This window comes from Typha angustifolia, chromosome 11, assembly GCF_048772165.1.
Source record: "Typha angustifolia cultivar Huaian chromosome 11, ASM4877216v1, whole genome shotgun sequence".
Taxonomy (NCBI): Eukaryota; Viridiplantae; Streptophyta; class Magnoliopsida; order Poales; family Typhaceae; genus Typha; species Typha angustifolia.
In genome coordinates this window covers 6,545,869-6,568,548 of record NC_133249.1, presented here as the reverse complement: position 1 = coordinate 6,568,548, position 22,680 = coordinate 6,545,869, and the positions used below count along the sequence as shown (strand labels likewise).

At 36.0% G+C, this 22,680-nt stretch overlaps 1 protein-coding gene across 1 annotated transcript; it reads right to left on the bottom strand.

Annotated features, from left to right (window-relative positions):
* Positions 1-401: 401 nt before the first annotated feature.
* On the bottom strand, positions 402-21,456 carry LOC140770266 (uncharacterized). Its single transcript, XM_073111363.1, has 12 exons — positions 20,545-21,456; positions 16,819-16,945; positions 16,618-16,720; positions 13,842-13,965; positions 12,050-12,115; positions 11,762-11,800; positions 9,739-9,819; positions 9,559-9,606; positions 3,306-3,356; positions 3,145-3,213; positions 1,231-1,458; positions 402-1,028 (listed from the first exon to the last, which is right to left on the bottom strand). Exons 1-12 carry the CDS (start codon positions 20,701-20,703, stop codon positions 777-779), a joined length of 1,347 nt encoding a protein of 448 aa, XP_072967464.1. The 5' UTR covers positions 20,704-21,456; the 3' UTR covers positions 402-776.
* Positions 21,457-22,680: the final 1,224 nt, after the last annotated feature.

Sequence of the window (22,680 nt, the reverse complement as noted above, 5' to 3'; positions counted from 1 at the left end):
CGCTCTACTATAGTTGTTCTCATAGATTATTTATCAAATTATTATCATTTCTGTCGAGTAGCCATTTAAATGTCCACAAATAAATTACAAAAACTCACCCTCCATCAACAACTTACGATTGATTTTAAGACACCAAAAGCGACTCCCTCTTAAGTTATATCACTAATGAATCAGTCTTAAGAAAATAAATCACTTCCCAATTCAACAATTTACACGACAGCAGCTGTCGTATTCTACTAAATAATTTAAATACTATAGCAAAATAATAATAATTTTTAGCAGGTATAGCTCTAAAACTCTTTATTCTTGCGTTTTCACCTCGACGTAATGCTGCTTTTATGCAGAAGCCTGAATAAGTGTACTTTCCTTGGTTAAAAATTTGATCTGAAAATCTGCAAAAGTTCCGGAACTCAGTCTAAATTGTCTTGATATTATGAATGAGAAACAAGAGCATGGCATAGATAGGACTTTACAAGATAAATATGGGGCAAAAAGTTGAAACAATAATGATCTGGCTTTTGAACTGCAATCTAAATAATTGTACAATTTAAGGCAAACCAACATGATTAGTCGGACATGATGATGGAACAAAGCCCACTCATATTCAACTTGCGCAATTGGCAAAGCAGCTCCCACATAATGAGCTAAATAGATGCCTGAATCGAACCTTCACGTTATATCATTCATAATTCTCAGACTTGTCCTGGGAAAAAAATCTTCGGCCAGACTTTTTTCCCAAGTGATCAATCTCTGCAGCTGGAAACACTGGTTTAACTTTAACCATTTGTTGAAGGTAACCCAAGATTACTTGGTACATATAGAGTGATCTCTTGGGTGATGGGAGATTGGAGAAGTGGGTTATATCGATCAAAGATGATGCGCCCTCCTCGACCTATCCTTCCATGGAAGTGAAATGTTGTAACTGAACCATGTTCGTCAGGTTGATCTGAAGGATGCCTGATGCCAGCAGCAGCCAACCTGACTGGATCCAAGGATCTGGCGAATAACAAAACTGGCTCTTGATGATCCTGCATGGAAAGCACAGTAAAGTAACAAACTGTATCAGAAAGGGGAAAATAATGTAAACAAATTAGCAACTTGTTCCAGTATGGAAATATCTTTTCTATATGTTTAATGATTTCAAACAGTCAGGGATCCCGTTCACGTTAAAAATAGTTGCTCATGATTTTACGACGAAAAGAAATTAAAGGATGACAGAAGAATGTGTACACTCTTCTGCAGCCAACTATTTGGTAGAGGTCTCTTCAGCTCTTGCTTTATGCGTACTGCAGGGACCACTCTAAGCTTGGTATCAGGAACTCGTGGATGAACAGTGGAAGGCCTAGCATATGTTTGACCATGTCGTGTGTCATCCAGGTCCATATAATCATCTTCACTTGACCTAAACTTAATAGGAACTGGCTGGAAGCCTCCATCTTCAACAAGTTGTGCTTCATCCTGCAAAAATATACAGGTTTGTGTCAATCAAATGCAAAAATAGGGAAATCATAAAAAAGTATTCTAAGCTAAGTAATGTGGTTCCTTTACCAATGAAATATTTCAGAAAGAAAGACAATCCTACATGACAAGCAATAAACAACCAAATAATTTTAACATCGGATACAAAAAGATAATTTTTCCTAAAAGTAGTTTTCACCATATCTATAGCATCAATTGAGAGCCATAGCAAAATTGATGACCAAATGTGATTCTTCAGGGCAGACAACTTACATACCTTCATGTTGATTTCTTTTTTCTTTTCTTTTCTTTTCTTTTTTGGTTTCTAAAGGAACTGATGAAAGAAAAGTTCATTTGCATACAGAATAGTCACTGTCATCGATGGAATAAATAAGTGTTCCAGTTGCATGAGGTTCCATGTAAGCAGGATTTGAGGAGGAGGACGTAGACAGCCTTACCTCTTTACCAAAGAGATTGTTTTCAGGACTTGAATCAATGACTTTATTGTTGTGTTGTAAGGGGCAAAGGAAGGAGAATGCACTTTCTTTCTGCAGGACAAGGACTCAGTGGCCAATATGGATTTGGATTTCTCTTTCTCAGACTAACTTGATGGTTCAGCACAAGCCTTATGAAGGGCTTATGACAAGATGACAGGAACGTTGACAGATTGCAGAGGGGGTATTAAGTAGGGTTTGTGCAAGTAGGTGATGGAAAATCATGCCATAATAGAGAGGATGGAAGCACCGTTGAAATAAGAAAAATTGGGATTATATCATGTGTGTGTGTGTGTGTGTGTGCTTTGGAGAAGAAAAAGCAATAAAAAATTAATGACTATCTAGAGAAGAAGAAAATCTACTAATTTATAATCATGAATACTCGTGCAATTTTTTGGTCCTAGATGCTCTATGCTGATTCTTCAACCATGTATCAATACATATCGGACCTTTAGCAAATGCAATCTCAAGATGGAGAACTAGTGAACTGACCAAGCATTCAGATGATATAAGTCTATAACAGAACTAAAAGGCTTCTTGAATTATTTCTATTCCAAATCAAATACCCAACAAGAGACTTCATTTTTCCCTCTCTAATGAATATGAATGCTGTGGACCAAAGTGTAGATGCCTTCAAAAAAGATATCTTGAAACTTTATCACTAAATTTCTTTCCCATAACAGAATCATAACATTGACTTAATTCATATCTGTCAAAATGGATTTACCACCTTGCTTTTACATCTGAGTTAAAACTGAAATTATAGAAAATATCTCAATAGAACTTCCTATCGAAAACCCGAAAAGGAAACGACAGCAAGAAGAGGTGATCAGACTGTGTATTTGCAACGATGAGGGTTGCCAAAAAGATTTTTTCACAGGCAAGGCCTGATATAGAGGCAAGATGCCAAATTTCTGAATAACCATTTACTGCACTATGCCATATATATGTGTCGATCTTAAAACCCTAGAAAATGAAATGTCAATTGTGCATTACTATATCAGTATATGGTTACCGGCAATTCATCATTTACCAAGCTTCTAAATAGCTCAATCAAAACACTTCAGAAACATCTCATTTTAACAATAAAGAAATACCAGAAGAGATTAAAAAAAAAAAACTGAATTGAACTTTACTTAGAAATATAAACTTCTATTCTTCTGGATGGAATGATAATGCAATTTTTGTTCACCTTATATTTCAATTGAATAAGTTGAAGTTTAACCTCGCACTCCATCACATCTCGCTTCTTCTCTTCCCTCTGTGAAGAAATGTCATATTAATTGCAGAATGCAGTTTTTCAAAGTTGAATGTAACTTCAAAATGAAAATTAGTTGGTCTTGCTATGAAAACCTTAATCAAAGCCTCCAATAATGTCTTGGCTTGGTCCAAATTACGCCTGACCTGATTCAGATTGTAAGTCAATGATTATAAGAGACTTTTTATAAGTCATAACAGAGAACTTTAGTAAGCTGTACTTTTAAGCACAAAGAAAAAAAAAGGGGCTCTTGATAGGTCACATTAAACACAAAGCAACATGTTAGAAACTGCAAAAGTGTATTCAGGAATATGATAAACATAGCTTTTTCTTTTATTCGTGAATTCGCTTCTCTATAGAAACCATTAAAAAGAATAATGATGTAAAGCAACAAACAAAAGAAAAACAGCAGAAGAAAAGACAAATTAGCTTGATCTTCTAAGAGACAAGATGGCTAGCAATCTAGTCAGCCTTGATTTCATGTCATCCTTACGCAAGGAGAAATGTAGAATGATATTGATCTAGAGAATGCTAGATGCAGCCAATCTGATGATTTCATTTCAACTTCAACTATTTCTTTCTTTTGCAAATCTGAGCATTAAAGATTCTTGGCCAATTTAATCTCCACACATATGCTTAGTGCTAATGCACTGGGCAGCTCCATAGTAATTGATAGTACCTAACATTTGTTTAACTCCTCTAATAGGCCAATGAAATATGCAACCTCTGACGCCTCTAGCAATTAGTATCAAAATACATGCAGTAAAGCTCAAGTCGTTTTAAGGACATATATACTTCGCCCATGATTATAGCAGGCTAAAATATGAATGTTTATAAGGAGGGTTTTTTAGCTTAAGGAGGAGAGTCAGGTGAGGGATTTGTGCTAGATGATGAGAATCCTTACTGCAGACAGCAGATAACAGAAGAATTTATTACTTGACAAGATCCACCTCAACCTCAAATATTCATTACATACAGCAATCAAAAAGTGCTCTGCGCAACTTCTTTGGATTTTATGACTATACTACAAATTTAACCATTTTCAGCATCTTTATAGTCAGGCTGTTCAAATTTGAACTTCATCAGCATTATCGATCCATGCATGATGAAAGACTAGGTGTCACCATTTGATAGTTAACAAGTTTTTATTTTTTCCTTCTGCCCAGTTTTTGATAGGGAAGAATTTGTCACATGTGTAAGAAATTCTTGATCTTATATATCCCGACAACATGATTATTTAGGACCTCAATACTAGCAAGAATGGGTTAATGGGGGAGTGGCTGATAGTTCAACTCGGCAATAGGATGATCCAGACAACTTGGTGCATCAAAGCTGGAGAGATCCTAAATTCCATCATGTTAGAGCATAGCAATATGTACCACCAAAGTCAAAGTTTCAAGCATACTGGTTCATTGTTTGGATCTGTAAAGACACTTATATTTATGAACTGAGTGCCATTTGATGAATAAGATCGAACAAAGGAGAGGGTTATGGAAAGGATGAAGTAATGGAAGAGAAAATCCTTGCTGGTTAGGCTGCAACACCAACATCATATACTACTCACTAGTTAGGCAAGCTCTTTCAGCATAATAAATGGCACATGCTAGTTGGCATGTACCTTGCAAACACTGTGTACCAAATCCCATGGATTGCATATTGGCAATGGTGGGAACATGCCCACTCATAGGTACAGACACAGGTGGGGGTGGGATACTATATGAGCCAAATTATATTGACCCATGTTGACCATGTACCCATATCGACCTTTATTTCAACCATAAATTATCCTGCCTATTGGGCACGGGTTGACATATCACCCTAGTGAATTATCAGCACTGCTATGTGTTATGACCCGATCTCAACTACTGGTTCAAGCTTGAGTGCAGAAAGGCAGTCCGCGCAGTCAGAGGAGAATATTCGCTAGATATTCATCCATAGCAAGAAATTTACGAAACCAGATGGATTCATTCTATAACCTCCTGATCTACAATTTTGATATTCATGTCCTTTTTAGATTCAGACCGTAGCTATGACTAAAATCATTGAAGTTCAAGTGGAGGTGTTGATAGCAGGTGGACATGATCTCGGGTTAGAGGGCTAAAGATGGAGTTGCAGGTCTCTAATAGAGTCCAGAACGCGGTGGGGCTGTGGAGAGCGGTTCAGAGGGTGGACAAAGTGTTCTAGGGTGAGTGAAGGAAGTGGAACGAAGAGAAGAAATCAAGGATGAAAATGGAGACATTAATAGTGTAGGGCTGCTCGGTAGTGGAGTTTGGCGTGGTGCTGATGGTGGAGATGGAGGCTTGGACATGGGTGTTTCTAGTAAGGATTTGCATGTGATAATGAGTGAAGGAAGAGGAGGTAGAAGGTGGTCGACGCCCAAGAAGAGGGGTAGGTCCGATGGAGGAAATGAGGGAGGAACTGACAACCAATAGTGGCTGCGGCTATTTGAAGGAGGGAAGGAATAAGCCTAGGTCGAGAGGGGAAAAGAGAGATAGAACTTGATCAATTCATCAAAATATGACTAATTCAGATTGCAGTTCATAATTTATATTGGAGGCTAACTGGTTAACTCACACCGTAACTATTAACCAAACAACTTTAAGTCCAATAAACCGACTCGACTAACATAAGTTAAAAATAACTTAAACTAAATGCTGAAATTAACTACCTAACTAGATAATTGACTCAACCATGAGCCTAATGTCCACGATGTGGTCTAGTTTGACCTAGATCACATCAATCCATCATGTTTTCACTCACCTTGTCCTCAAAGCAATGGGTAAATTAAACGCTCCTTCAATCTTGCTGACTCAAGTGTGGGTGGATCGAGCGGCTCCGCTAGTCTAACTCGAGTATTCTGTTACCTCTTGGACTCAAGCTCAACTAACTTTGGGTCCTTCAGGCAAGCTTCTCTTAACTCTAAAATTAGAGGAAGGAAAGGGAAACCAAAACTGAAAAAGAGACCAAGTCAACCGAATTGGTTTGGTAAGAGATCAACTTGGGCTAATCTTAGACAAGCTGAATATGGGTTGCATCCAAGGCCTTATGGAGCTCCGAATGCAAGGAACCACCCACCTGGTTGATAGGTGCCTGTGTAGCCTTAGTTGGACCAGTTGGACTAGAGACACGTTCGAATCTTGGAGAAGCACATCTAAGCTAAGTACGTAGTCGATCTAGATGAGGGATGATGTGAAAAAGATCAGGCGAAGTCCTAAGCTAACCAAGGCTCAAATGCAAGAAAAAAATTGGCTCAGTGAGTTCTGTTAGCTCTAGCTCGAATTCAAATGGCTTGGGTGGAATCGTCTCTTTGGGTCCTTTAGTGGCTTGATCCTCCTTCTCGAACTCAAATTCAACCATCTCTAGACCATCCAAGTGGGCTTTCTTTAGCTCTGAATATGAAAGAAAAATTGGATCTCAAATAGGAGCCAAGTCGGGGGTTGATAAATGATCGACTCGGGCCACCATGCTATTGCCTCCACCGTGGCCTCGAGTGGGCGGTAAGTGTCCCCCGCCTCTAGTTCTGTCCTAGTTTGTTGAGGAATAGCTAGGGCCTTTAGGAATGGTTGTCGAGGTGTTGGTTCAACCATCTTGACCCATGGGTCTTCCTCATTGAAGTGATGCATCACTGGCGCACTAAATCGGGTGGGTGCGAGTGGCACGCCGACTCATCTAGGGGCTGATGTGGGTCTTTGGCTTGGGCTCTATGGTTGCTAGTATAGGTACTCCTCCATGTCATCTTCGAAGTCCAACTGTTGGAACGATGGAGGAGTCGTCATACAAACCAGGGCAGCCATGGCTACACTATGGTTTTGGCCTGATCCAACAATAGGCCAAGGATCGGTGCCCATGGACGGTAGAGATCCACCCCTTGGATCTTCTATCCTTAGGTCTACTCGAACATAGTGAGTGATAGCCACGACCCTTTGGTATGGTCGTCTAGGCTATGGATCTTTATGGTAGGCTCGTTGAGGCATAGGCCTATCGAAGTGTACCTACTCCTTGAAGTCATCCACTAACGGCTTGCATGGCTCGCTACGTCTTTATCATGTCCGCGAACATTTTGATCATATCTAAGTTCATGAAAGAATACAAGGGAGAAGCCACCATTGGCGTGTTAGGGCTCGACTCGGATCGAATCAACTCAAATCGGTTCAGATCAGATCTGAACGTCTCCGCTGCTTCCGCTTCAGTTGAGTTGAGGTGCCTTCGTAAGATGTTGATGCCATTGATCTAATAGTAGGCATGGTGTCCGAGGAATAGTGGCTCTGATACCACTTGTTATAACCCAATCTCGGTTGCTGGTTCAAGCTTGGGGCAGGAAGTCTGCATAGTTAGAGAAGAATATTCACTAGATATTCATCCGTAGTAAGAAATTACAAAATTAGATGGGTTCATTCCGTAATCTCCTGATCTACGATTTTGATAATCACGCCCTTCTCAAATTCGAACCATAGCTAGAGCTACAATCGGCAAAGTTCAGGTGGAGGTGTTGGAAGCAGGCAGACGTGATCTCGGGATAGAGGGCTAAAGGTGGAGTTGCAGGTCTCTAATGGAGTTCAAAACGTGGCGGGGCTATGAAGGGTGGTTCAGAGAGCGAACAAGGTGTTCTAGGGTAAGTGAGAGGTAGTGGGATGAAGAAGAGAGATCAGAGATGAAGATGGAGACAACAACAGTGTGGGGTAGCTCGGTGGTGGGGCTTGGTGTGGTGATGATAGTGAAGATGGAGGCTTGGACGTGGGTGCTTCCAAGTAGGGTTTACACGTGATAATAGATGAAGGAATAGGAGGGAGAAGGTCGTTAGTGCCCAAGGAGGCGGTGAGGTTCGATGGAGGAAATGAGGGAGGAACAGACGACCAATGGTGGCTGCTGCTAGAGTTGAATGAGGGGGGAGGGAGAAGCCTAGGTCGAGAGTGGAGAAGAGAGATGGGAGAACTTAATCAATTCATCAAAACATTAATAATTTCAGGTTGTGATCCATAATTTATATTGGAGGCAAACTGGTTAACTTAAACACAATTATTAACCAAACAACTTTAAGTCCATCAATAAACCGACTCGACTAACATAAGCTAAAAATAACTTAAACTAAATGTTAGAAATTAACCCTCTAACTAGATAAGTACTTAAGCCATTAGCCTAATGTCTCATGTCATGAGACTAATATCTACAAGGTGGTTCGGTCTAACCTAGAATACATCAATATAATGACGGGGGGGGGGGGGAGGAGGGAATTGAGCAATCTCAATAATCCCTTATGGCCACTCAGGCCACTCATGCAGGACATGTGCTATTAGGAATTGAGCATATCTTATTTTAAGCAAACCTAAATTGGGGTCTCTTTTATCTCTTTAATATCTCTTTGTATTGTAGGTCATGCTTTAATTCTAGAAATCAAAGGAAAATTTTGATTTTCCATAAGTTATTTGCCCCAACATGGATGATTTAAGAAAAATTAGAAAACATGATAAGATTAGAATCTAATTGCATATGTTACACTAATATCTATTGTTGAAAGACTTCATGTTAACCCTTCAAACATATTTTAACGCCTTAAAAATGTTTAAATTTTCTTCTTTTATGTATCAAAGATTATTTAGTGGCCAACAGCACACTAGCTTGACACAGCACATGTCAGCGATATGTACCGTGTTGAACCAAGGTTGGCATGCCATGTGCTTTTGGCATGAGAATCCTTGATTCCAACATCTGCAGAAGTGACATACTATTTGGCATGGGTTGTCATCCCATGTCAATCATGCAACTAGGCACATATCAGCGAATCGGCACCCCTCAGGCCACTAGCATAGTAGTTTTTGCCTAGCATGTCCTAACATAAGCTAAGTAATGGCAGATGCTGATTGCAATTTTATACCATACTTCCATTTATACTGGTACTGACCATACTAGTATCTTGCCAACACTGGTCATGTTAGGCCATGTTAGGCCATGTTAGGCCATCCATGCCCATGGTACCTTGCCAACTTTCAGGTCATGCTACCTCTCATTTATCCATATCAATGAGTGATCTTACATCAAAGACCTACTTGTAGCAGTTACACATAACCACAATGATAATTGAGGAATCCTAGTTTACTAGGTGTAAATTCTATAGATAAAATTTAAGTCTTCAAATGTATGCACAGCTGTGAATAATGGTCTGGAGACAATGGCACAGAGGCAAGCTCATAGTAAAGGAGACAATTGCATGGAAGAGGTATCACTTTGTTCAGATCAGAAGCAATAAAGTGCATTTAGAAATTAAAAGTAGGAGAAATATCTGATCCCTTTATATACTAACATAAGCAAGTTCACTTATAAAGATAGCGCAAGAGAGAACTATGAATTTACCAGACGAAGCTTTTCAAAGGATTCGACATTGTTTTCTCTCCGTTGCATCTAAAAGAGAAAGAGTTAAAAATAAGCCAATGTAGCGTCATACTGCACACTAATATATCAAAGGAATGATTGCACTAAAAAGAACTTCCATGACAAGTATATCAGCATTCACTATAAGCTGTAAATGCTCACCCTTCTTGTGTGAAGTCGGGCAGCCTTTTCCCTTGGTCTAAACACATTGTATGGGTTTGTATCACTGACTGGTGGAGGAGGCTGCACAAACACAAAATTAGTTAAAATTCCTTATTTTGGACTCCAAAATAAGAGTTAAAAAATCGATGATAAGCTGAGCAGAGTGCATGAGTAGACATGGAAATGAATTAACAACTTCCGGAATCATGCAGCTTGTTGATCTAGAGAAATTAAACTGAAGAGCAAATATCTCTGAAAAGCTGGTTTACAAATAGACAACAAGAAGAGGAGAAACCTGAAAACCATCTACACCACAATAGCATTTCAGGGAGTTAACCGTACATAGATATCAGAACTAATAAGCTGGAAAACTTCAGAGACAAAGAATCTAACTCCATCTAAAGGAAAATATTGCCCCATCAATGAAGCAGGTAAAGGTGGTTTCAGGTAGCACTACCGAGTTTGCATCAACAATTTTCTCACTAACGGAAAAAATGGGTTTTGTCCATGGATCTAAGTTCCAATCAATCTAGATCTGGATTGGCCGAAATGGATCAGTTCGGATCCGTGACCAGTAATATTACTGGTTTTGAGTAGGAATCAGACGGATAAGGCCAAAATGGGTGCATTTCAACCTAAACGACTGAAATACACTTATAATATCAGGTCGGATCCCACCCGGACCCAAAACCCCTCATATATCCCATGCTCTCTTCTCCCTTCAGTCTCCCTCTATCTCCTGATGCATCCCATCGCTTCCAATCCAGTGACGGTAAGCATCGATAACCAACAGCAAGTGACAACAAGTAGTTTTCCACTTTAGCGAGGTGAGGTGTTTTTTCTCTTTCTTTGCTTAGGGTCCTTTTTTCTTTTTCCACCTCCCCTACCCGACCTTTCTCCTCACTGCTATAGTAACCTTTCCACTACTGCAAAGCCCTATTTACTGCTGCTGTGACGGGGGAGAGAGAATTTTCCAGTTTTATTTGTCATTTTTTCTGAATCTTTAGAATTTTTCCTTCATATTATAACAATTTTTAAAAGATAATTTGACATCAAAATGGCCGGTAAATATCATTTTTCCAGACAACCAATCTTGATCCCAGTATCAATTTTCAGAATATTGGTTTTGTCAATGAATTAATCTACCAGCAACTCCAGGACAACATTAGGTTAAGTTACACAGGCTTCAGAAGAGGGCATTGATAAATATGTTACATAAAATTGAACAGAAGTTACAGAACTCTTTCAATATACAGATCACCTAACCAGGTCTACATATGCCAAACTTAGGTGTGTATACATGCACATATCTTAGTTTCTTGTTTCACTTATTGAACACAATAATTTCTTCTGATTCTATTTCAATTTATTTGTACTGATAGTCAGTAGTGTACCATCAACAAAATAGACTCTTGGAACCATCCGTGTGCTGAACTAGTCTTGCTAGCTATAAAGCAAGAGAATCAAAAATCTGCTAATTAAATATTGACCATGGACCAGTTAGATAAGCAGTGTAGGACATGTATTAGCTGTGACATTAGCTCTTTGATCAGAGCAAAGATATATCCTCTAGTGCTGCTGTGCTGCATAATGGCACATGTTTATTTGTTAAAGAATAACGATAGTGATGATCAGCATGTTAGTTACAATTAACAATTTGAATAGTGTGAATCTTTCATACCATCTTAAAGTACTTTATTTATCACACAGATTAAAAGTTCAAAACCTCCCATTTTTAAAGTAAACAGGACTCACATTACATTACTTTTTCAAAAATAATTGCTTATGTTACAAATTTACAAACCAAAAGATCACAGGTATAACCACTTTGATCAAGAGAACAGAACATGTTCTTACCTATTTACCTAGAGCTATTTCATTGAAGCAATCTCAGAAGGGTGCAAATAAGACAAAGAAGATTGAAGAACAACATTTACATACCAACATAAATTCCATTAAAGTTAAGCATCACAATACTAAAGATAAAATGGATAAACTACATGTTCAAGATGATGAAGCCGACCTGTAAGTGCCGAAGAATAGGCTTTTGCCACCTCTCGCGCTGAAAAAAGATAAAAGAGCACAGTTAAGTATGGTAGGATTGCTACAAGAGATAAAGGGGGGAAAATATAAAAGTTGAGTGCAACAATAAAAGCCTCATAAATCAACAGTAAGCTCTTTATCATAAATAAGATTGTTGGCCCTAAAGGAGCACTCTTAGTAGAGAAGGAATTTCAGGAATTTAAAAAAGAAGAAACACAAGTGAGTTTCCAAGATATATATAATTCTGTAGCAGAACTTCTTATATTACCTTTTCTTTCCAGTAGTTATATATAGATTGAAGGGCTGCAGATCTTACAGATAATGACTGCAAAGCCTGAAAATAAGACAACTACAAGAATAAGAGAAAATGATTAAACAGAATTCACTGATTTCTCAATGTGATAATATGTAAAGTAATCTATCAGGCCTTAAAGTCAAGATTCAGCTCCAAAGGACATTTTTCATTGTGATGCATTATATTATTCTTGTAGAGCAACATATTACAAATAACTAGCTGACAGAGGAATCATGGGTACTCTGCGCGGCCAACTTGAAAGGTTACATATACTTTGGATTGCACCCCTTCCCCGAGTATCTAACAAAGCGTAGAAGAGGTCCTTCAACAAAAAAGGCATGACAAAGAGATGGATAATATATTGACTGTAAAACAGAGGTATCTGAGAGAAGGTTCAAATAGGACATGCATGACATGGAAAATATCTAGGAGTTCAACTTCAAGTTCAGAGCAACACAAAGATAGCGAAAAAAAGAACTAAGTCTTATCAAAGTTCAAATATTGCTGGAAGATATAAACCACAGGGTACAAATACCAACAGAGCTCTTCAAAATAAATCATATACTATAAACGCTATCTAGGTTTAGGCTTGTATGTTATCCTTAAGTTCCTTTTAAAAAACGTGCATTTTGATTAACTAGGTGCCCGTTTTAGGCAGGAGCCATCTTGGCGTTGCCTTGGTCAGCCTATGGCCTGTTACCTTTTTGCATCATAGTAGGATACTTAACATATAAATTCTTATTAGATATTTAGATGTTGCAAACCTTATGGATCCACATGACTTCAAATTTCCTTCTTTCTAGAATACAAAAATATATTAATGTTAATGTTGTTCCTAACACCCATGTTTTAGGTACATAATGCATACGAATATTGTTACTACCACTCATGTTTTAGGTTCATAATGCTTCACAGTTCACAATCGTATGCTTTCTGAAACCTGCAATTTTCTTTTAATGCCCCAAAATGTTTGGAGTTAAGTCTAAATTAATAGCACTAATTGGATGACATAAGAGAAAGACCATCTAATTCATACTGTATCTCTTAACAAACAAAAACTAAAAAAATGCAATGCCCTTTCACTTCTTTGGTTATGATATTTACAATAGGCTTGGTTGGTACAGACTATAGGCATTAATTGGTGATGGCTCATTAGGTCATTTTATAACTAAGGTTAAGTTAGCGTGTGTTAATGATTACTTTGTGTCTCAGACTAATGCAAACATACCTTTTGGATATTAAAGGCAAAAATGAAAGGGTTGTAAATTAGTAGGTCCAAAGAGTTGGGTATGAAATATAATAAATGCAAAACTTGTGGCTTTACTTTCATATTAGTTCACACTTTTCTTGCATATAGTAATTTCTCAAAACACTTCTATCATTGATCTAGTATCCTCTATCCAATGTATAGTCATGTTCACAACCTTGCTTATTCACAATGTATCTTAAGAATGACATTTTCAATAACCATAAGTATCAAAAACAAAAAGATGTTTTGAAGTAAACATAATGCCAAAAATTATGTTATGTCTGGAAAGTAAGACTATCATGAAGTAGATAGCATAAACACACAAAAATTATATAATGTGCGCTCAGTCCATTATCTATTGGTTGATGCAAAGTGCATACATCAAGTTACACACATTCTTGCAGGAAAAACATTAAGATGTATGAAAGAAAACACAACCGCTCTATATGTCTAAAAAGTGGGACTATAAACCCTGCATGCCATATGGATGAAAAGAGTCCACTTAATATTTTTCACCTCTGTAGCAGCATCAAACTGCAAAAGAACTGGAATTGGTGATCCAAAAGTAGGGGTTATTACTCCTGCTCTTTCTCGAGCTTTATGATCCAAAACTTCTAACTTGAACAGAAAGGTCTCAAATCTGAATGTAAACACATGTATAAAATAATAAATTAGGAAAAGGACACATTAGAGTATAATAATTTCATCGGAATAATTTTCATCAAGCACAATTTATGCCAACAAATCGATAGCTAACTCAGACAGAAGAACACATTTCTGTACCACGATTTATCAGAAATCAAACATTAATTTATATTTTATGACAATGGAGAGCTACGTCTCAGTAAATCCCTATTCACCAGTAATCTCACAAAGGGCACTCAAAAAAAGCAAATGTAGCCATTATCTGATTTATACAATTAAGACAAGCTGAAGTACACAGGTGATCCTTAAGTGAGAGGGAAACAATGGAGCCATATAAGCGAAGAGTATCTGACAGCACTGTTTCACTAACTTGCATTGTTAGTTTTCAAGTCACAGAGAAGCAGGGATGGTAATTGATGTAGGTAATTAATGAAGCAACAAAGTACATATCTAGAAGGATTTAAAATATGAATGGTATTGTTACAAATAGTGAGGCTCCATATCAAAATAGGTGAAGATGAAGATTTTGGGTTCAACCATATGGATATGTACATAATTACATTTCAAGGATGGCCGTGTTGATTGGCACACTCTTGCGTGCCACTGGCATACATCTAACATATTTTTAATAAAAATTTAGAATATTTAAAGATGTTTTTGATTCTTTGGCACTTCAATGTTTAATTTTTTATTTAAATATATATATTAAAACCTACACTATAATCTTTAATCTTTAGATTATTTTTGTAAATAACCTATTTTGAAAATGATATAGCAATAGTCAAATATAAATATTATTCAACACATAATATGATTAAATACATTCATTAAAATTTATATTAATAATTGAACATTCTATAATATAATTGAACAATATAATAGCATTCAACACATAATATTAATTTATAATAGCTTAATAATTAAAACTAATATCTAGTTAAACATAGAATAACAGTGATGATTAAAAACTTCATTTATCGACACAAAAATAACACGAGAATATTGCATTAAATACAATTAATAATCTTCAATCAAATTGATGACGATGACTTTATTTGCCAACATAAAAATAATACTAAAGTTGTTTGATAATAATCAATGAAAATAAGAAAAAATTTTAAAAAGTAGGTTCCTCATTGATATGGCTCGGTACGGTTTAGTATATAGTTGTGCCGGTCGACACGCACCTGTGCTAGTCAGCACAGCTTGGCAAGGGGGTGTGCCACTGGCATACCCTGTATCAGGTGTCATGCCACCACTGGCATAGCCATCCTTACTTATATCTACTAATATTTATTTTTTGATATTTACTTCTTTCTTTTTCTCTTTGATTCATGTTGCCATAGGCTCAACAAAGTTCTTTCTCATGTTTGTTTTGACTGCAATTCATACTATACTAGATCAACTTGCAGCGAATCAAAATTGAGAAGCTATAGCACAACTTAAAACGACATTTGCTGAAAACACAAATGCCCCTGAACTAAAATAACTGCAAGAAGAGAAATGGACGAACAGAGGTGCAAGGAACAGTAACATTTCCCTTTTTGTACTTCTTGAATCAAAGGGCAAATTTTTCTTTTTTTTGAAAGCTAGATTTGCTGATTTTGCATTTCATAAACTAAATGATAGACCTATTTGTTTAAACTTTATATTCTGATTTCTGGGTCTCTTCTCCACACTTCTAACTTAGTACTTATTCCCATATTAGTTTCAACAAGTAAATAATGTCATCAAAAAAATAAAACACACCATATAACTTCATACAGAGCGTTCTTAGTTATAGTCCGTTTGTCATGATTTACATATTTTTGTGTTTTTATTGTGTTTCTGTTGCCAAAAAGACAAATGTTGAGGCAGAACACTTTCGGTAGTATGATGCATGATGTGTTTACTACTGAATATCAACATAAAGCATTACACAAACTTATGATAGAAAGGAAAACTAAGAAATTGTGAAACGATTACTAAAATGGGCCATATAACTATCAATTATGAGTACAAACATATAAGCACTCAGTATCGACCATTTATCTCACTTCAAGGAAATATTTTCACACTGGTCTGGCTCCAACATACACATAATTGTTGATTACTGAAAGTTCATTTGTTTTCAAAATATATATATATATATAGTATATTTATTCCTATGAGAACTACTTCATTCATTATCAGGAGCTCTCTCAATCTGTCTCTAACTTAAAAAATGCACTACTTTTATTCCTACTTAATGGTGTAGATAGACACACATGCACAGACCTTTTTTTCTGACATGATAAAACAAAGACTAAAAGGTTTATCAACACCAGAGATTGTTAGCAACAAATTTTCTCACATAGTGATGAATGAAAGAATAGAAGATTTTATTACAATCTTAAGCCTCAGAAAAATCCTTTAAGAAATCAAAGGTCTCTAAATGGCTAAACATATAGGCAGTTCCACAATAGAAAGAAAGCATCTCAGCATAGATCCCCAACTATTTCATTTTCCTTATCAAAGCTTGTGTTCTTATAAATGTAAATCTGACAATACATTAGAAGATATAATGAGATTCCCACTTAAAAATTACAAAGAAGATATACATAAAAGTAAAATAAAAATGCTGATAATGCCAAAGCAAGATTGAAATCAAGATTCAGATTTGCATTACTTTTCAGGTGTAAGAATCTTCCTCTGATGGTTGAACTCTTCAAGCCAATCTTCGTCCTCATTGTCCAGGTCATACTCAACAAATTCACCAATCTCAGCCCTGGCTGCAGAAGTAATCAATGCTCAGACATGGCATCATTATTGGTATTAGCAGAATGAAGGGACCGAGTTAAGTAATCTCCAAAATGATAATGACAACAACCTCCTCTTCCACGTAAGTATGACGTAGGTTGCCTGAAAGTGGGAGCATAATCTCTTTCATATGTATCCACATCACTGAATTGTGGAGTAGGTATTTCTTGAGAACTTTTCTTTCCAGAAACTTGTACCTGCAAAATGTGAAAGATTTGATAGAAAACACTTTTTACTATCAAAGGGAAGTTATCTCACTAAAAATGATATGTAATTGCATTATTGACCGAGAATATGATATCACATCTCGATGACAAATAATTAATTCAGACGAGAGAAAAGAAAACATTCCAAATTTCAGAGGTGCCAGTTATTTCAAAAAGTCCTAGGTAATTCCATTCTCACAGTAGTTGTGTAATCAAAATAAAGGACAATATAAATTTTTTTAAAAAAAGATGAAGGACTTGTTATAGAGAGAGAGAGAGAGAGAGAGAGAGAGAGTGAAATTAAAAACTGATGTAGGCATACAAACAAATCTTTTTTAATGAGTTGTTGGCCGGATAAGTTAATTAGGAACATCCTAGGTCTGAGGGTTGTCCACATTGAATAACACTAGCCAGAAGATCAGGAATTAGCTCAACTTTATTTGGTGATAGATTCCTAAGCATAATCTATTGGTCAGGTACCTAGATAGAGGCATCAAACTTGCTAGAGATTCTATTTCCAATTAGATCTCTTAATATTTCCCTTAAGCCCTTGCTTGATTCCTAATTGAGCCATAAAGTTTAGCAATAGCAACTCCAAATTGCATTGGTTTGAATGCCTCAAAGGCTCAAAACTTCGTTGTGGTGGCTTATTCTTTAATTTGAAGAAATAAAACTTAAACTATTTATGCTAAGAATTTGTCACAAACCAAGTCTGATCCATATCTATCCAAATTGAGGCCTAAAAGAGCCTATAAAAGACTCCATAGAGCAGCAATAAGGTGAAGTAAAGTCAAACGGAAAGCAAATATGGACAAAAGGATTTTTATAACTTATCTCCTCTCCTCTCACCCTCTATGCAAGGTTTGCCGGATTGGCCGATCTCGATCAGATTGGGATCAACGGGTTTTGGTAAATCGGGCTAGATCCAATATGGATCTGACCTGGGGAGCCAGATATCTATCTCTCTCTCTACTCTTTTCTTCTCTCTCTTTCTCACTTTACTTTTTTCTTCTCTCTCTCTCTCTCTCTCTTTTACTCTTTCTTTCTCATCTTTTCTCCCTTACCATATAACCATTATTTCTAATGGAGAGATCTAACTCCGACAAACTCCGGTATATAGTTTTTAATTTTATTTCCTTCAGTTTTTAAAGTAGAGAATAGATTATTAATGATTAAGATAACCCACAATTAGATGAGGTATTGGGGGAGACCACGACTAGAACAGAGACAGGTATAAATTGTTCAGCAATGACAGATAATATAACTATCAGTGCTAGCGATTATCATAATGATCCTAATGAAACACTTAGTGGTGAGATTATCCCTTTCACATTTACTGAGGGAAGTCAAAAAGGCATAGGGATTGAAGATAGAAACTGAAAATATATATACAAATTAGTGACGTCGGTGTCATAATGTTGCTTCCTATAACTATAGTTCATTAAATATTTATTTTTTAAAGCTATCACAACATCTATATACTGGTTACTATCATCCTTAGTATTCTTAGTTACCTCAGATACAAAATTCACATATTGATTATTGTCCTTCTCAGAGATGACAAGATCTATTTGACATGAATGATATAATGCAATCACTCTTATTCTTTTATCATGTTTTTTAAAGTTTAAAAAAATGTCTGCATTTTTAAATAATATTTAGAATTTTACGTAATTAAAAAAGTCTAATCTGATCTGGCCAATATATATCATTTCTTCTAAGGTTTCGAAACTCAGTATCGAGATCGAGATCAACCATTAAAAAAACGATATATATCGGCTGTATTGGTCGTATCGGCCGCATTAGCTATATCGATCATATTGGCCGCTCATATCAAATCAAACTATTTTTAATTATGTAAAATTCTAAATATTATTATAATGCAGAAAAATTTCTAAAAGTTTATAAAAAATAATAGAAAAATAAGAAATAAAAGTTAGTCATATATGAACTTTAAATACTAAAGAAAAACTCACTCAAAACTATAATAAATTTTGACTTAAATTAAACAAATTTTTATGCTCATAAATTATTACTACAGAATAACATAAAGATAGAGAACTCATAAGTTATTATTGTAGAACAACATATAGATAGAGATATATTTTCATTATTATTTTATAACAGTAAAAAAAGAGGAGTTAAAAAGTGGGTAAAAAAGAAGAAAAACTCATCCGAATCTACCAAAGTATGGATTAGCTAAAAGGGCTTACTTGAATGGCCGTCAAATGAACTCGATGAAGTGTGAGAGTGAGAGTAGAGTGTATGTGGGAGATAAATAGTAAAAATTAAAAATTTTAAAAAAAAACAATTGATGACATCAATTATTAATATCTCCTAGGTTAGATATATTTTAGATTCGACTTGAATCTTAAAAAAAATTAATTTCAATTGATATTGTTGTTTACAGCTGATACGGCAAGGTTTCAGCTAATACGGTCGAAATTGGCCGATACTAATCGAAACCAAACCAAAGCCAGTCTACTCATGATCGGCCGATTTTGGGATCCATAGTTTTTCCGAAAGGTCGATCCCGATTCCAACCCTGATTTTTCAAACCTTGCCTTTATGTCCTCATTCATTTCTACCTTCTCTCCACTAGCTCAATGGTTAATCTAATAATATTCTTGTTTCCCGTTCTTTCCAATCAACCTTGTAAGAACCAAATAAACCTTCTTATTCTTCTTCTTCTTTATTCTTCTCCTTTATCCCCCATGTGGAAATTTCCCTTCTCTTCACTTCCAACCATAATTTTGTTCTTACAACCCTTTGCTCATAAAAGCTGAAAAACATCCGTTTAACCCTAGATTGCATCATTTTATTCAGTTAAACCCTGTCTATTTGAAAAGCAGATCTGTAGGTGATCTTTACTTTATTTTGAGACCTGTGGTTATTTATGTGCCTGAATAAACTAATGGAACCAGGCTCATCAAGCTAGTAAATAACTTCTCATTTCTCAATGGTCCTTCTGAGAATGCTCAAAATGAGATATGAACTAGTGCCGCTCAATATTTAACTTCTCTTAATTACAAAAATCAACATTAAGAGTTACAAGCTTACTCAGAATACCTATACTCCAATTGGATCCAATAACTAGAAATCTAGAACCTTTTTGAAATTCACTTTTGCAAGTTCTCCATAATGTCATTCGATATTAGACAATAAGAATAGTTCTACAAGACTTGCAATTGATCAATAAACTTGCAAACTTCAAAAGAGAAAAGTCTGCACTTTTAATGTGTGAAGACCAAATTAAATCCAACAGAAGCACCTGAACACTTGCAAAAAATCAAAGTAAGAGCTAATGCCTCTCGTACCTGAATTTGATTTAACTAAACTATTTCTTCCAATGTTTTCTAAAGCAGGACTTAGCTTCTTAAAATAGTATGCCACTGCAATAGGTTCAAGAAGAATAAACAGTTTATGAAGCTTTATCTAGCCTACTGACAGTAAGGAACATTGGCTGATATAACTTCTTACTATGGCAGCAATATTGATGTTGTCCACAACACCAATAAGAGCAAGAAAGCATAAGCACCAAATTCCCACCAATGAAGTGTCTAATATGCCAAAGTTGGAATCAGCATTACCTCATTGTTGGCATCTGCAGAGACCCGCAGAAAGTGGGAGTTGCGTGTGGAAGCTGTAGTACTCGGTGCCTCATCATCCTCAAACTCTTTGATGGATTTAACAATGGGGAGCTTCTTGTGGATGTCAAGGGGACGAGGCCTAAAAGAAAGCCTACTCATATCCACTTCATCGTCCTTCCAACATTAACCTCTCTGCCTTGCTCATGCCCCCACCACCAATTACCAGCACTCAATTCACCACTCAAAACCAACTAAAAAGTTGCACTTTCATCTTCTGAACACTCAAAAGTTCAGAAGTCGCCTTACAAGCACGAGGGGTCGTAATTCACCACATATTCCAACCGGCCACTACCGAATCAACTAAAACTGGAATACCTCCCACTTCCAAAATTGCTTCAAACAACAGAAACCGTAGGTTCCGGGGCTCAAAAGCTCCGAAAGAATTGGCAAAAGTCAGCCCAAGAAGCCCTAAAACCGTGATTTCTCTTCCGTCCGGCGATGCCCTAGCTCCGAACAAGCGGAAAGAGTAGTTACCAAGCTGCCACCTTTCCGAAAATTCTCCACTCCTCTAGCAACGAAAAGACCCTAGAGCTACGAGTAGGCATCTCCCGGACCACTTCGACTGGCAGCTTCGTGTTCGGAGCCGTGGAAGGGATGTGGAGATTTACTGCACAGGAGCGAACGAGGAGAAGGTAGGCGTCAGAGGAAGCAACAAGGGAGTCGAGAAGGACATAAGATTGCAGAAATCGGGAGATGAGAAGCAAAGAAGAGATGGAATTGATAAGGTTTCCGGGTGAAGCTTTCTAGGGTTTGAAAGGGAGTAGAAAAAGGAGGGAAGGGGAACGAGGAGGGGTGTCGAAACTACAAAGGATCCTAACTTCCTCACTCGATGGCTTCCATTTCCATAACGACTACGCTCGACTCTACGGGTTCGAATATAACGACTTATCTTGCTTTAAATTAAATTAAATACAAAATTCTGTACACATTAGTTAGAGGATTATAAAATCATTGTTGTCATTATTAAGGAGAATTTTATCTTGCAATGTCTTAATTTGATCTTATTCTACTATTATTCTACTACTACCGTCAAGTTAACTCCTTATTTTTAAACAACTCAGTCTCCAACGAACTGTCAAGTTAACTCCTTATTTTCAAACAACTTGTCTCTAACGAAGTGAGCACACTGTCACAGATTTAACATTTTGGTAAGTATACACAACACTTTAACTTCTTCGTAAGATGAAGTAAGCAGATAACTAAAGTTAGTATAGAGAGAAAAAAAGAAGCTTCACTAACACTTATAAAAAAACTATTTTGATAAAGTCTCACTTCTTTTTATTTACTCAAAGTTTAGATATCTTATAAGTAGTGGACTCAAACTCTTATATAGGAAAGAAAATTTAGCTACTCAACTCTAACCGGGCTCCAAATTTAGAATTTGGAGCTAGCAACAATACCACGAAAAAAAATGGAGCCCTTTCCTTTAAGGTTTTTAAAATTCCAAATTTGCCTAATAAGTATTGCATTCAATAATTTTAATTTCCTAACAGTTTTAATTTCCTAACAAATTTAATTTCCTCTGTATCATTTATTAAATAATCTAATTAATTAAACTGACTATATAATTAGTTTTACTAATCGGTTTTTAATAAAAATAGTAACATTGGAAAGGTTTTATTGAGACTTTTAAAATGAATTTAATATTAAATTATTTTTGAGAAATTTTTTATTATTTATAAAATTGAGTCTAATATTTTATTTATTTATCAAATAAATATTTTTATTGTTATTTAAAATTAATGTGTCCTAAAGTATAATTACTCAAAATTATTTTCCAATGTAAATATTAAATATTAAAATACATCAGATATGAAATACATCAAATATAAAATAAATCAAATAAAAATTATATTAGAAATTATATTCCTTTGTTCTAGTGCCTCTGTCATAAGTGTTTGCATTTCGAAGCTCAAAATGAGCCTCTCTATTTTGAATCTTTCTATGTCAAGCAAGGAATAGTTGTTCAATCAATACTATAAGTGTTCAATTAGTGATATTTTTAGTTAATGATATAAAATGCTTATTTCGATGTTTATTTCGTATAATATAATTTCGATACGTTTAATTAAAAAT

Coding starts and splice junctions, on each gene's coding strand:
- LOC140770266 (XM_073111363.1), bottom strand. CDS start 20,703: ATGAGTAGGCTTTCTTTTAGGCCTCGTCCCCTTGACATCCACAAGAAG. Junction 3,214..3,305: donor TATTGGAGGCTTTGATTAAG/GTTTTCATAGCA, acceptor ATTTCTTCACAG/AGGGAAGAGAAGAAGCGAGA. Junction 1,459..3,144: donor TTATTCAATTGAAATATAAG/GTGAACAAAAAT, acceptor ATATTTTTGCAG/GATGAAGCACAACTTGTTGA.